The sequence below is a fragment of the Talpa occidentalis genome, unplaced genomic scaffold (assembly GCF_014898055.3).
Source record: "Talpa occidentalis isolate TD23 unplaced genomic scaffold, MPIMG_talOcc4v2.1 talOcc4.15, whole genome shotgun sequence".
NCBI classification, from domain to species: domain Eukaryota; kingdom Metazoa; phylum Chordata; class Mammalia; order Eulipotyphla; family Talpidae; genus Talpa; species Talpa occidentalis.
The window spans coordinates 86770580-86783624 of record NW_023601543.1 but is presented as its reverse complement, the minus strand read 5'-3'; the positions used below and the strand labels follow the sequence as shown (position 1 = coordinate 86783624).

At 55.7% G+C, this 13045-nt stretch overlaps 1 protein-coding gene across 26 annotated transcripts in view; it reads left to right on the top strand.

The window, feature by feature from the left end:
• Nucleotides 1–13045, top strand: part of STS (steroid sulfatase) — a 375016-nt gene that overhangs the window by 24747 nt on the left and 337224 nt on the right. For 15 of the 26 annotated variants that reach the window (XR_008552053.1, XR_008552054.1, XR_008552055.1 and 12 more), the window contains exons 1-4: nt 3656–4333; nt 8193–8342; nt 9571–9692; nt 9777–9899. Coding sequence is in view for 13 of the 26 variants with exons in the window: in XM_054695869.1 (XP_054551844.1) it covers nt 4320–4333; nt 8193–8342; nt 9571–9692; nt 9777–9899 (409 nt within the window). In the remaining 13 variants the exon portion in view is untranslated. Of the gene's footprint in view, nt 1–2867; nt 3596–3651; nt 4334–8192; nt 8343–9570; nt 9693–9776; nt 9900–13045 lie in introns of those variants that run through there. The other 11 variants (XM_054695865.1, XM_054695864.1, XM_037512738.2 and 8 more) reach the window with 5 other exon arrangements.

The following is a 13045-nucleotide window of genomic DNA, read 5'->3' as shown; positions in this document are numbered from 1 at the left end:
CCACCGCCGTGAGTCTCCAGGTGACGGAGCCCCTTCTCTGCCTGGCCTTCAGGCTCGGCACCACCTCCCTGGCCTAGGTGTGCCCACCTCTGGCCTCAGGGAGCTCCAGAGGCAGGACTTGCCTCGCAAGGTGACTCCTGCAGGCGCCTCAAGCCCTGCGTTGGTTTACGGAGACGTCCGCACCCATTAGCTCCTCCTCGGCCCGCACAGCCCGGCTTCGGGACCGGCAGAGGTGATTTCATTCTGGTTGTAAAAGCAGCGGGTGAAGCTACTTCCTTCGACGAGACGCCGTCACGGCCGCTCCCCAAACGTCGCACGGATGAGCGCGCGTCCAGCCTGTCCCCTCCCGGCCCCTTCGCAGCCGCTGATCTTCCTGCTGTCCCCCTGTTCTGGCGTTTCCAGAATGTTACACAGCTGCAATTGCAGACTACAGGGCATTTTCCAGGGGTTTTCTTACTAGTAATGTTATAGGGCAGCCCCGATATTGAGCGGGTTCCTGGCTGTGGGTCCTCACCCGCGCGCTTACAAGGGACTTACTAACACTCCACTGCAGGACACGCAAAAGCTTCATAAAAGGTTTATTGACAAGGGAAAAGGAAAGAAGGAAAATGGGCAACTCAGGGAGAAAATAGGGAAATAAAGTCTTTCATGCGTCCTACCCGATCCGCCGACCTGGAAACCCAAAGGCCCTCTCAGAGCTGGCCGGACGCTATGAGCTGGTAGAGAGCCAAAATGGGGGACCCCTCCAAAGCCCACGTGTCTGGCTTTATACCCACCTGGCTGCTGAACCCCACCCTCAGGTCCCAGCCCCCTTCCCTTGGGTGGGGATGGGATGTGGAGTCCCCAGTGTCTTTGGCTTTGGCCTGGGGTGGGGGTGGCGTCCACGAAGCCTGTATGGGATCAGCTTTAGGACAGCCTTTCCCCCTAACAATTATGCATTGACGGGCCCCTGTGCCTTCCCACGGTGTGAGAATTCTTCTTGGCAAGATTGCCTGGTCTGGATGGACGGGGTCTGAGCATTCAGCTAGCGAGGGCCGTGCCGGCGCCTTGTGGACACTGGCGGGTGAGGGACGCAGCTAAAAACATCCAAAAAAAAAAAAGGATATGCTCAGACGTGTGGCGTGGCGGGCAGACACCCCATTCGCGGCCCTACTCGCCTGTGGCCAGAACACGTAGAACGTGACACCTGCTCGTGGGTGGTGGGTTGTTCTTCTTTAATAAGCGCTTGTTAAACCTTGTGTTTGAGGCTTGGGTGCTGGGGAAAAGTCCCGCCCTACCTGGTTTCAGCGGCACATGGTAGGGTCCTTGGAGGCAGCCGGGAACGCGTCCACGCCGCCCGTCAAGGCCTCATGGCACCACGTGGAAGGACATCGTCACATGTGGAACTAGATCGGTTTTCTCGTGCGGGGTCCGGCCGTCTGATTTGAAAATAATACGCTGATCAGGAGCGGTGGCCCTGATGCTCCGTCCGGGCGCCGCGGCTCTTAACCGGCTTTCATCGAAAGCGCCTCTGAACGTGGGGACCCGGGATGCGAACTCCCCAGCGCGTCACGTTTCCAGCATGGAAAGATTTTAAAAGGCCGGTTCTTTGCTTGAGCTCCCCCCACCCCGGAGTCTCCGGCAGTCCTGGGATTTCTGCAGAGCCGGAGGGGACATGCCCAGCGGGTTTAGTGGCACCGTATTTCCTCCCGCACCGGTGGGGAGCCGGCGATGGGAATGATTTATTCTGAGGGCCTGCGAGGCGGGCGGGTGGTGGGCGGGAGGCCCAGCTAACGTGCGGTCCCCGTCGTGAGTCAGACGCCTTTTCCAGCCTCGGTTGTTTGTGACTTTTGCTTTTTAAAGTCAGCATCGGACCCGTTATCCTGAGAACAAAGTGGACTCCGCAATAGATACGCCTCCGAAGGACATTCCTCTAGGCCAGAAAGAGAAAATTGGTCAATAATGCCCTTCGCCTCTGCAGACAGCGCCGCTCCGTCACCGTGCAGGACGCCGGGGGACCCTCCATCGTGGCTCTAGACCCTCAAGTATGGAATCATCTTCCAGAATTCGTGTTTGCTCCGTGCTTCCTCCGCCCTGGCGTTCGCTCTGGGCGCGGAAAGCTGAGGTCTTGGCCCCGTGGGTTCTAAGGCAGCTCGAGGGGCGAATCCTTTCTCCCTCTGCCTTTCCCAGCTGCGGGGACGCCCTGCTGGGCCTTGGGCCCTTCACCCTTCATGCACCGGCGCTGCCCAAGGAGCATCATCTCCATCCTGCCAGGGAGCGCCCGGGAAGTCCACTCAGCGGCGTCGGGCGGGGTCCCTGCCATCTGCAGCTGCCTTTCGCCCCTGGCGCGTCCTGCTCACGGGCTCTGGGAATGTGGGTGCTGGCTGCTGGGGGGCGTTGTGCCGCCCCTCCCACACACACGCTGCCCTTGACCCTCCGGCGAGAGCTCGGCCTCCAGGCCGAGTGGGAGCTGCAGCCCAGTGGGTGCTGCTGGATGCAATCGGGGAGCAGTGTGCGATGTGCGATGTGTCTGTGCATTTGCGGGCCCACATCCCAAGCCTCGCTTTAGTATCTGCACCCTCGGGGTTCACTTTCCCGGGTTCAAAGCCGGCACTGGCCTGAGGCGACACCCGCAGGTGCCCAGCGGCTGCGAGGGCCGGGCGTGCGGGGGGCCAGGCTGGCTGGTGTTGGATGTGGCTGGGCCTCGGCCTCCGCAGCCTCGGGAGGCCGAGCCCGCGTCGGGGGGTGCCGGGATGTGGGCAGGTCCCGGAGCTGCTCCTGGAGAGCAGATGAGGGGAATGAGCTGGGATTCCACAGCCCAGACGGGATCCTGCTGGGACCAGCCCTGCGGTTTTGCTCCATTGTTCCAGTGCCTGTCCCGGGGCCCGATGGGGAAAGCCATTGTTTTCTCCTCATGCCTGGAATTCCTAAGAGGAGAGTCATCCCGGGCGCCTGGCCAGGCGTCTGCTGCAGCGGGGCTGGCCCCTGCTGTCTGGGGGTTCTCTCCGTTTTATTCAGGGACGCGTGCATGAGCCTCGGGTGTGGGAGCTGGGGCTCCTATCAGAACCAGCCCCCCAGAACCGACAGGGCCTCCCTGGCTGCGTCCAGGCCTCGGTCTTGCTGGGCAGTGATGCATTCTGTGATGCCAGACTCGGGGGGCCAGGAGGGCGACTCCCTGCACTGCACACGCTCCCCAGGGCTATAAGGTCGCCTCAAGTCCCTGCACCTCCTTCCGGTTCCCTGCACTCAGCTGGGCTCGGCTTTCTGTGCACACCCCGGCCTCCCAGGATGCTCCAGCTGGGCCTGGACACCGTGTGCTTCTGAGAGCTGACGGGAGAAGAGGGTTGTTTTGTGTGCAAGACTCCGATCCGCCCCCACCCCGCACCCCACCCCCGGGCCCCAGCCAGCTGATGGCTTGGGGTTACGGAAACCAGTTGCAGACCCGGAAGGCCCAGCGTGTCCCCCCTAGAGATCAGGGCAGGGCCGGGGGTGGGGGTGTCGCTGCAGAGGGGAGAGGTCGCCCCATGACGGCTCCGGCGGACGTGCTCGTGCTCGTGTGGCGCTGACGGGGGGACTGAGGAGCAGGCGCGGACCAGCCGGCAGCAGATGTTTCACGGTGAGACCAAGCCGGGGCGGGGATCGTATGCCGGGTCCGGCGGGCCTGGGGTCCGCAGCCAGCACCCAGGGGAAGCCAAGTCTGGGCCACTGATGGGGTCTGGACTCGCCGGGGGTGTGCACGTCTTGCAGCCTGGTGTTGCTTGTGATGCCGCTGACGAGAATGGCTTCGGGCGAGGTTCCAGCCAGGGAGGCTTTCGAGGGACTATAACCCCCGCCTTGGGAGGATGCAAAGGCCTTGGCGGTGCTTTCAAAGCATCCAAATGCTCCGTAATTAAGTCACGGGGCCCAATTATCGGCTCACGAGCACCTTCCTCTCGGGCTTATCCCTGGGGGAGCTCGTGCGGGTGCAGCAGGCTGAGTGGGGGGCGCCGAGCAGCCCTCAGCGCGGACTGGCTGGACCCCGGGCGCCCCTGTTGCTGGCTGACCTCAGGGTCCATCTCGCCTCGCTCTGGCCCCTCTGGCCCGTGGGGTGGCGTTTCTTCCCTGCCGTCGGTGAATCCGTTTTCCTGCTGACCGTGTGTGGCCGGTTTCCAGTTGTTGCTGGTGACTCATCTGCTTGGTGGTGCAAGAAGCTGCCGGCCTTGCCCCCGAATTAGGGGCACGATTCGACACCCCCCTTGCTCCGTGTCTCTGCCTGCCCTGGAGAGCGTCGGGATTTGGGGCTTTAGACCTCGTCGTGGGGCTGAGGGCCTCGTCCGTTGCACAGAGCAGAGGTGGAATAAATGCACGTCGTTGGGTATGTCCTTGGCAAGATTTTGCAGTTTATAATTGGGCCCTGGCTGGCATGTGTCACTCCACACGCATGCCTGTGTGTGTCCCGGACGTGTAGATAGAGGTTTTCTTCAGCAATCGGCGGTGGGCACTGAGGCAACACTGTTTACCCCTGGAAGGTATCCCAGCCCTGCCCCTCTGGCCACCCTGCACTCATTGTCGGGTTACTTGGTTTCCTCTGGTTCTACCTGGTTCGACGGGGGTGCAGACACCCCTTCCGCAGAACTTGGGGTCTGGCCACCGGTGAGACGCGGAGGATTTCACTCTCTCTGCGTCCTGGCCTCTGGCTGGTTGGGAATTTGGGGGAGTCTTCTCTGGTGCCTGCCGTCCAAGGGGCACCACCCTCATGGCCTAATAAGTCCCCTGAGATCCTAACTCCTGCTTCCTTCCTCCGGCCCTCCCTTTGGGGTTGGGATTTCACCGACGGTGCACAACTCCCCAGGGTGGGGACTCTGCATTCTGGAGCAGAGGGTTCGAGGGCTGCGAGAGTCCTAGAGAGAGTGGGAGTCCCGGCAGAGGGTGGTGGCATTTCGAGTGCCCCCTGCAGCCCATTTCTTCGTCGGGGTCAGTCAGTCGTCAGTGAGACCACCAGGTAAGGCTCCACGCGTGGAGAAGGGCCTCCACGGGGAGGCTGACGACAGGCCTAGACTAAGGAGCTGTGCATGAGGCCTCCCCCCAGGCCGCCTCTGGACAGGGCTTTCGTGCTGCGCCGGCTGACCCAGGTGGACCTCTGGGGTCTTGCCCGAGCCCGTAGCTCCAGCCCGTAGCTCCAGCCGCCTCGTGTAAGCGGGACGCTTTGAAAACCCCCTAAAGAACTACTTATTAATGGACACACGTCGCCCCCCCGAACACCGTATCACATGTGGGGGGGATGTAAGGGCTGCAGGGACATCCCGAGGGCTTGCTCCACTCGAGAACGTCGGACTTCTCCGGCTGACGCTGCCCCCGGCCGGGAACCGGGCCTTGTTGTGTGATCTGGAAGACGGTGCCCTCGCGTGTCTCAACAACCTCTCATCGCAGAAGGCAACCCACTCATTACAAAAGACGTTCTTCGCAAAGTAACACTCTATCAAAGCGCCGTGACATGGAATGTCTTCCGGGGAGCGTGATCATAGGACCAAATATTTGCCGAGGAGAGTGAAGAATGAAGACGCACGGGGGAATCTTTCGCCGTCGACGCGAGCCCGCGGCTGTAAACAGCGAGCGGCCCCACAGGCAAGGATTTGCAGGAAACAGCGAGTCGGCGGCAATGAAGATCTCGTTGGTAAAGTTTGGGCAGACGCTGAAATGTTGGCTTCGGTGAGCCTTGGAGTTTCAGGGACGTCTCGGTGGCTTTCTCCGTTCATCGGTAGAGATTTGTTTTGTCATATTTTGTCATTCTCTGATCCGCGTGTCTGTGGAGTGTGTGTTTGTTATTCTGCACGTCAGCCAAAAGTGCATTTTTGGTTTCGAGTTATTTAAGAATTCGAGGAGAAATGAGATGATGGAGACGGTTTCCCATCGGAGGCGTGCATACATGCGTGCCCGCGTGTCGTGTGCCAGCAGGACGTTTTTGGTTTTCGGTGACTGGAGAATGTCTTCAGTTCTTAATTCAGAATTTGAGGGGGAAATGCAGAAAATAAAAGAAGGTTTTCGTTTGACTCAAACACAAGTGATGCGTCTCGGCTCGGGGACAAAAATGGCAAAATACAGCTCAGAAGGACCACGTGTGCGATGAGCACGTCTGTTATGTAGTTAGTGCAAAATAGGTGGATGTGCGCAACTTGTCATTTTTGCAAAAAGCCAAAGCAGGACATCCCGAACCGTCAGAGTGGGCCCAGGCCTGGCGTTCCTAGTGGCTAACGATGTGGTGTCTCCATTGCTGGAGTTTATATTTTAAAAACACATGATCAGCATCGAGCACACAATGTGCTCCAGCCTTGTGTGGAATATTACGCTGCTGTGAAAAGGAAGGGGAAGCTGCTGCGACACGGGTAAACCTACAGGACATTATGCAGCGTCAAGTCAGCCTGTCCAGACAGGAACAATCCTGCCTGAGCCCACCCAGACCAGACACTGAAATTGCTCAGGTTGCCCCAGACAGGACGCAGATTGGAGGCTGGCGGGAGCTGGTAGGAGCTGGCAGGAGCCAGCGGGAGCTGGTGGGAGCTGGTGGGAACCGGCAGGTGGAGGAGGGAATGGACACTTAGTGGCTTATGGGGTCAGAGTTTGTCTTACAGGCTGAGGAAGCTCTAGAAATGGGAGATAGTGATGGGGACACATTTAATGCTGCTGAGCCACACGCTTAAAAATGGAGAAGAGGCTTAATTTCATTTTATTTTATCACAATTAAAGCTAAGTTTTAAATGACACGCCCGTGAAGTATTCAGAGAAGTCAGCACGTGGAAAATCAAATAGAAAACTCGCTCCGCTGCCCCCTATCGCAGTCCCAGCTGGGCAGCCCCATTGTCTTACTCCGGGGATGGATTCGGGGTCCCCCAGAGCTGAGTGGGAGCCTCACGTGCTGGAGGGCCTTCCTGGGGTGCTGTCTCTGCCTCCTTGCCTCGCGGGGTGTTCAGGACACACTGGGACAGCATCTGCTTCTGCCTGGGGATTTCCCTACCGCCCCTCCTGGCCACCGGGCAGCAGAGGCCCAGACGAGCTGCTAGTTTCACTGTTTGCCTCCCCCGCGGGGGACACTCGGCTCACCTGGCCACCTGCAGGTGGAGGGGGTCCTTCTCGGGAGCCGAGACGTGGTGGAGACCAATCGGTTTGCACGTTTGCTTTATGTCCTCGCCACACCAGCCTGCCCTCCGGCCCCCCAGTTAGATGACACGGCAAAGGAGTCGGGGTGAGGTCGGGGTCCAGAGCCGTCCAGATCCGGCTGCTTGTGGGCGCGTGAACTCCATGGAAAGCTGTGTGGAGGTCACACGCCAACTTATGAAAATGGAGCTACCATGTGACCCAGCAATTCCACTCTTAGGGACCCAAAAAGGACACGAAACATTAATTCAAAAAGACACGTGCACCCCTGGGTTTATGGCAGCTCTGGTTACAATAGCTAAGCCGTGGAAACACTCCGAATGCCCAAAAATAGATGAATGGATCAAGAAAATGTAGTCTGTACACACAATGGAATACTACGCGGCCATCAAAAAGATGAACATGCCATTCACAGCGACGTGGATGGCGCTGGAAGGGATGATGCTCAGTGAAATAGTCAGTTGGAGAAAGAAAAATATCAGACGGTTTCACATCCAGGAGGAATGTAGGGGAACCAGATAAGGGGTCTGGGAGGAAATAATAACAATGAATCACAAACCGAAATTCAAAGGCAAGTGTAAATCAGAGACATTCTGCAGGGGCAGGGGTGGGAGAGGGACCAAAACAGGGGTGGGCAGACCATGAGGGACTAGGGGCATGGTGCACGGGAGGCACATGTGGTGGAACAGACATGTAACATACATGTACATAAAATAAGAAACACACGCTCCTGCTGCAACACTCGGCTGGTCCACCAGGGATGTGGCATCTATGACGGGACCTTCAGCCAATGCCCGTCGTCCTGTGCTCCAGGGGACGCTCTCAGCTCCGCAAACACAGCTGCCTCCGGGCGCGGGCAAGGGAGGGAGCTCAAGGCTCTCCGCAGAAAACAAAGCGTGGGTTTTGCCGACAGACACACAGGACGGGGAGGAGAGAATCCTGGGGCAGCTCCGTCCTAAAGTCCGGGGCCCTGGGCTGCAGAATGGGGTGTCTGACCGTGGCCAGGAGCACGCGAGGTTCCGGAGGACGAGGAGGAGGTGGGTTCAGTGCCCTCACCTGTCTGTTTCTCCCTCCCTTTGCAGGAAGATGAGGGTCCTCCTGGTGCCGCCGCTGCTGCTGCTCCTCCTGTGTGGGGCCCGCAGCCAGGCCGCCTCCAGGCCCAACTTCGTGCTGCTGATGGCGGACGACTTCGGCATCGGAGACCCCGGCTGCTACGGAAACAAGACTCTGAGGTCAGTGTGTGGGGCGCGCGCACCGTGGCCGTGGCGCTCGTGGGACACAGCCTCGCGGGCTGGTGGGGGCGCGGGTCCAGGGCCGGGGTGGCGCTGGTGGAGGAGTCTGCTCTCGGGACAACGCCGGCGGAGACAGGCCCGGGGGGTATCTCGGCCCCACCACGGCTGTTGGCGCCAAATGCTGCCGGTTATTGTTTCCAAGCATGTTTCCGTGTCCGTGTATCACGTGGTGACGTTGTGGGGGGGTCCGGCTCCCGCTCTCCCCTTAAAATCGTCACGAGCCGTGAGTCTTTTCTGCCCCGCTCGGTCAGGACTTCCGTGGGCGACACGAGCTTGTTCATTATTTAGTTTTTATGATCGGAGTCATAATTTCTATTCCCGTGGATCCATTTGACTTGTTTTTCATGTCATCCGTGTCCGTGAAGTTTCGTGAGATCAGAGGCGGCTCTCCGTTCCTACCAGTTATCACAGGGAAGCTAAACGTGTGTAAGGTCCCAAGGAAGGATCATGCCAGTGTCTTCCAGAACTTGTTCTCCTTGTTAGAGTCCAGCTCTGTGGGAATTTTCATTTTACATTTTATCATCGCCTGCCCCAACCGTCAGATTTCCCAGCGAGCCGTGGAGGCGCTGGAGGAGTCAGTCAGATAGATACAGAGGATTGGGGTCCACTGTCGAAGCATCGTGTAATTTGAGGGCAAGAAACAGTGGAACTACTGACAGATGGACCCCCGAGCAAATAGATAACTGGACATGACATATGCAAGAAATGGAGCCGCTCCTTCAGGCTGTGGGCAGTCGTGAGACGGGCACTGGATGTGGGGGGCCGTAGGAGGCCGTGAGGTTTCGTCTCTGCCCGGAACTGAAGGAGGGAGGGTGAGCAGCCAGGGAGAGACCTTCCTTTCTGGATGCCCAGCAAGTCCGCATTGCCCTCCTGAGATGTGACTCCAGATCTTCCTGCAGAAGTGGACCCGGGAGGGGTCCTCATGGCCCAGCTCCAAGCTCCCCTACCCCAGGGCTGTGGACACAGGAGCTCAGAGCCCTCGAGGTGATGGGTGAGGGATGGAGCAGTCAGATGTGGCCACAGAGACCGCAGCTGGCTGTGTTCTCATTCTGAGTCATGGCCCCACACCTCCCAGTTCCGCTGGGTCATCGTGACATGACTCTCGTGAGCACCCCGGAGAACACGGGGTGTCAGCGTCACCCCGAATGACACGTGTCTCTTGTTTCAGAACCCCCAACATTGACCGGCTGGCGGAAGGGGGGGTGAAGCTGACACAGCACCTGGCAGCTGCGCCCCTGTGCACGCCGAGCCGGGCGGCCTTCATGACCGGCCGCTACCCCATCCGATCAGGTAACCAGGCTCTGGCGGCTGTCCCCCCGGGGCGCGCACACCCTGCCCAGCCCCTGTCTTGATGGTTGGCTCCTTCTGCTGCAGGAATGGCTTCTCGTTCCCGAGTGGGGGTCTTCATCTTCTCGGCCTCTTCCGGGGGACTGCCCGCCAGTGAGATTACATTCGCCAAGCTGCTGAAGAACCAGGGCTACTCAACAGCCCTCATAGGTATGCGCAGCGGAGGACAGGGAGGCAAGAGCCAGGCAGGGAGAGAGGGAGGGCGTAAGAGGATCCTCTTAGGGTCAACACGGATGACTCTGGAGGCGCAACTTTGAGCCGGAAGAAGTGATTTCAACTCTAAAGTACAAGGTAGGGCACTTCTCTGGTGTGTGTAGGCATGTTTCATGACATGGATGGGGAGGGAGGCAGGGAGGTAGAGATAAACTGAGACTGAGGGATGCACACGTGGGTGAATGCAGACATGGAGAACAGATGAGGTAGGTGATAGGGTGGATTCGATATGTGGATGGTTGGATGGATGGATGGTGGATGGATGGATCAATGGATGGATGATGGATGGATCAGTGGATGGATGATGGATGGATCCATGGATGGATGATGGATGGATCCATGGATGGATGATGGATGGATCAATGGATGGATGATGGATGGATCCATGGATGGATGATGGATAGATCAATGGATGGATGATGGGTGGATCCATGGATGGATGATGTGTGGATCCATGGATAGATGATGGATGGATGATGGATGGATAATGGATGGATGATGGATGAATGATGGATGGATCCATGGATGGATGATGGATGGATCCATGGATGGATGATGGATGGATCCATGGATGGATGATGGGTGGATCCATGGATGGATGATGGATGGATCCATGGATGGATGATGGGTGGATCCATGGATGGATGATGGATGGATCCATGGATGGATGATGGGTGGATCCATGGATGGATATGGGTGGATCCATGGATGGATGATGGATGGATGATGGATGGATCAATGAATGGATGATGGGTGGATCCATGGATGGATGATGGATGTATAATGGATGGATGATGGATCAATGGATAGATGATGGATGGATCAATGATGGATCAATGGATGGATGTTGGATGGATCAATGGATGGGTCAATGGATGGATGATGGATGGATCAGTGGATAGATCATTGGATGGATCAATGGATGGATGATGGATGGATGATGGAAGGAAGGATGCATGGATAGATGATGCCTGGATGGTGAATGGATGAGACAGAGAGTGGGGTAGATGATGGATCATATAGTTAGCCAGCCAGACAGCCAGATCAATGTAATTATATACATTCACAAGCACAGCATATAAAAGAACACACATGTACCAAGCTACTGATAAAGCTTTTCATGTTGCATTTCGGTACTAAAATTGCGTCAACATGTGTCTCGGTTGACATCCCCACGGACTTTATCCCATGACAGGAATTGTGCCTCCTCCCATTTGACTTGTTGAACTGGGATCTAATAGGGCATCAGGGGAATTCTAGAAAGTCTCATAGGAGGCAAATGACTTTTCTCTTTCCTTCCTTTCCTGACTTAAACAATCATTTTTTTTTTCCTTCTGCGAGGCACTCACTAATTTAGTGGTATAATTAACATTTTATCAGAAATGTTCATAGGTGTTTAAAATAACTGGTGAATTATGAGTATGATTTCCTTATGCCTCAGGGGAAGTTTTTGAGGAAGGACTCATTTTCCACTTTTAACAGCCAGAGAACAGAATTAATTCGTTTCTGAGGCTTTAATTTTTAAGGAATTGTCTTTAAGAAACACCTGTCCCCCAAACCAAAGCTATGTCATTTTGTCTCCTGCCTGTTAAATGTGTTAGATGTTTGTGTTTTGTTTTTATCACTCTATTTTTTTCTTTTTTTTTTCCTTTTATATCACTATATCAATTCTTGTTTTCTGGTGGAGTGAGTAGTTCATAAATACCCTAGTGTTCATGGAAAAAAAAGTGAAAAGACATAAGATGGATGGATAGTTGGATGGGTGATGGATTAGATGAGTGGATGGGTGGGTGGGTAGATGGATGGATGGTTGGATATTGGATGGGTAGATGGGTGGGTGATGTGTGAAGGATGGATGGTTTGTTGGATATTGGATAGATATATATGGCTGATGGATGAATGGTGGATGCATAGATGGATGGGAGGTTGGCTGTTGGATACATAGAGGGGGTGATGGATAGATGGGTGTGTGAGTTGGTGGATGGATGGTTGAATGATGGATGGTTGGATATTGGATGGATGGATGGACGAATGGATGGGTGATGGGTGAAGGATGGAGTGATGGATGTATGGAAGGGTAGGTGGATGGTTGGGTATTGGATGGTTGGATGATGGATGCATGGCTGGCTGGGTGATGGATGGATGATGGATGGATAATGGATGGATGTTTGGATCTTGAATGGATAGATGGGTGGGTGATGTATGAAGGATGGATGGATGGTTTGTTGGGTATTGGATAGATATATATGGCTGATGGATGAATGATGTGTGGATAGATGGATGGGAGGTTGGATATTGGATACGTAGAGGAGTGATGGATAGATGAGTGTGTGAGTGGGTGGATTGATGGTTGAGTATGGATGGTGGACACATGAATGTATAGATGGGTGGTTGAATGATGGGTGGATGGATGATAAGTGAAGGCTAGATAAATGCATGGGTGATGGGTGAATGATGGATGAATGGGTGGATGGATATTGGATACATAGAGGAGTGATGGATAGATGGGTGTGTGAGTGGGTGGATTGACAGTTGAATGATGGGTGGTTGGATATTGGATGGATGGATGGACAGATGGATGGGTGATGGTGAAGGATGGAGTGATGAATGTATGGATGGGTAGGTGGATGCCTGGGTAGTGGATGGTTGGATGATGGATGCATGGCTGGCTGGGTGATGGATGGATGGATGATGGATGGATGGATGATGGATAGATGGTTGGATATTTGATGGATGATGGATGGATGATGGGTGATGGATGAATGATTGATAGATGGATGGGAGGTTGGATATTGGAAACATAGAGGAGTGATGGATAGATGGGTGTGTGAGTGGGTGGATTGATGGTTGAATGATGGATGGTTGCATATTGGATGGATGGATGGATGGATGGGTGATGGTTGAAGGATGGAGTGATGGGTGTATGGATGGGTAGGTGGGTGGTTGGGTATTGGTTGGTTGGATGATGGATGCATGGCCGGCTGTGTGATGTATGGATGGATCGATGATGGATAGATGGATAATGGGTGGATGGTTGGATATTTGATGGATGGTGGGTGGATGATGGGTGATGGATGGGTGCA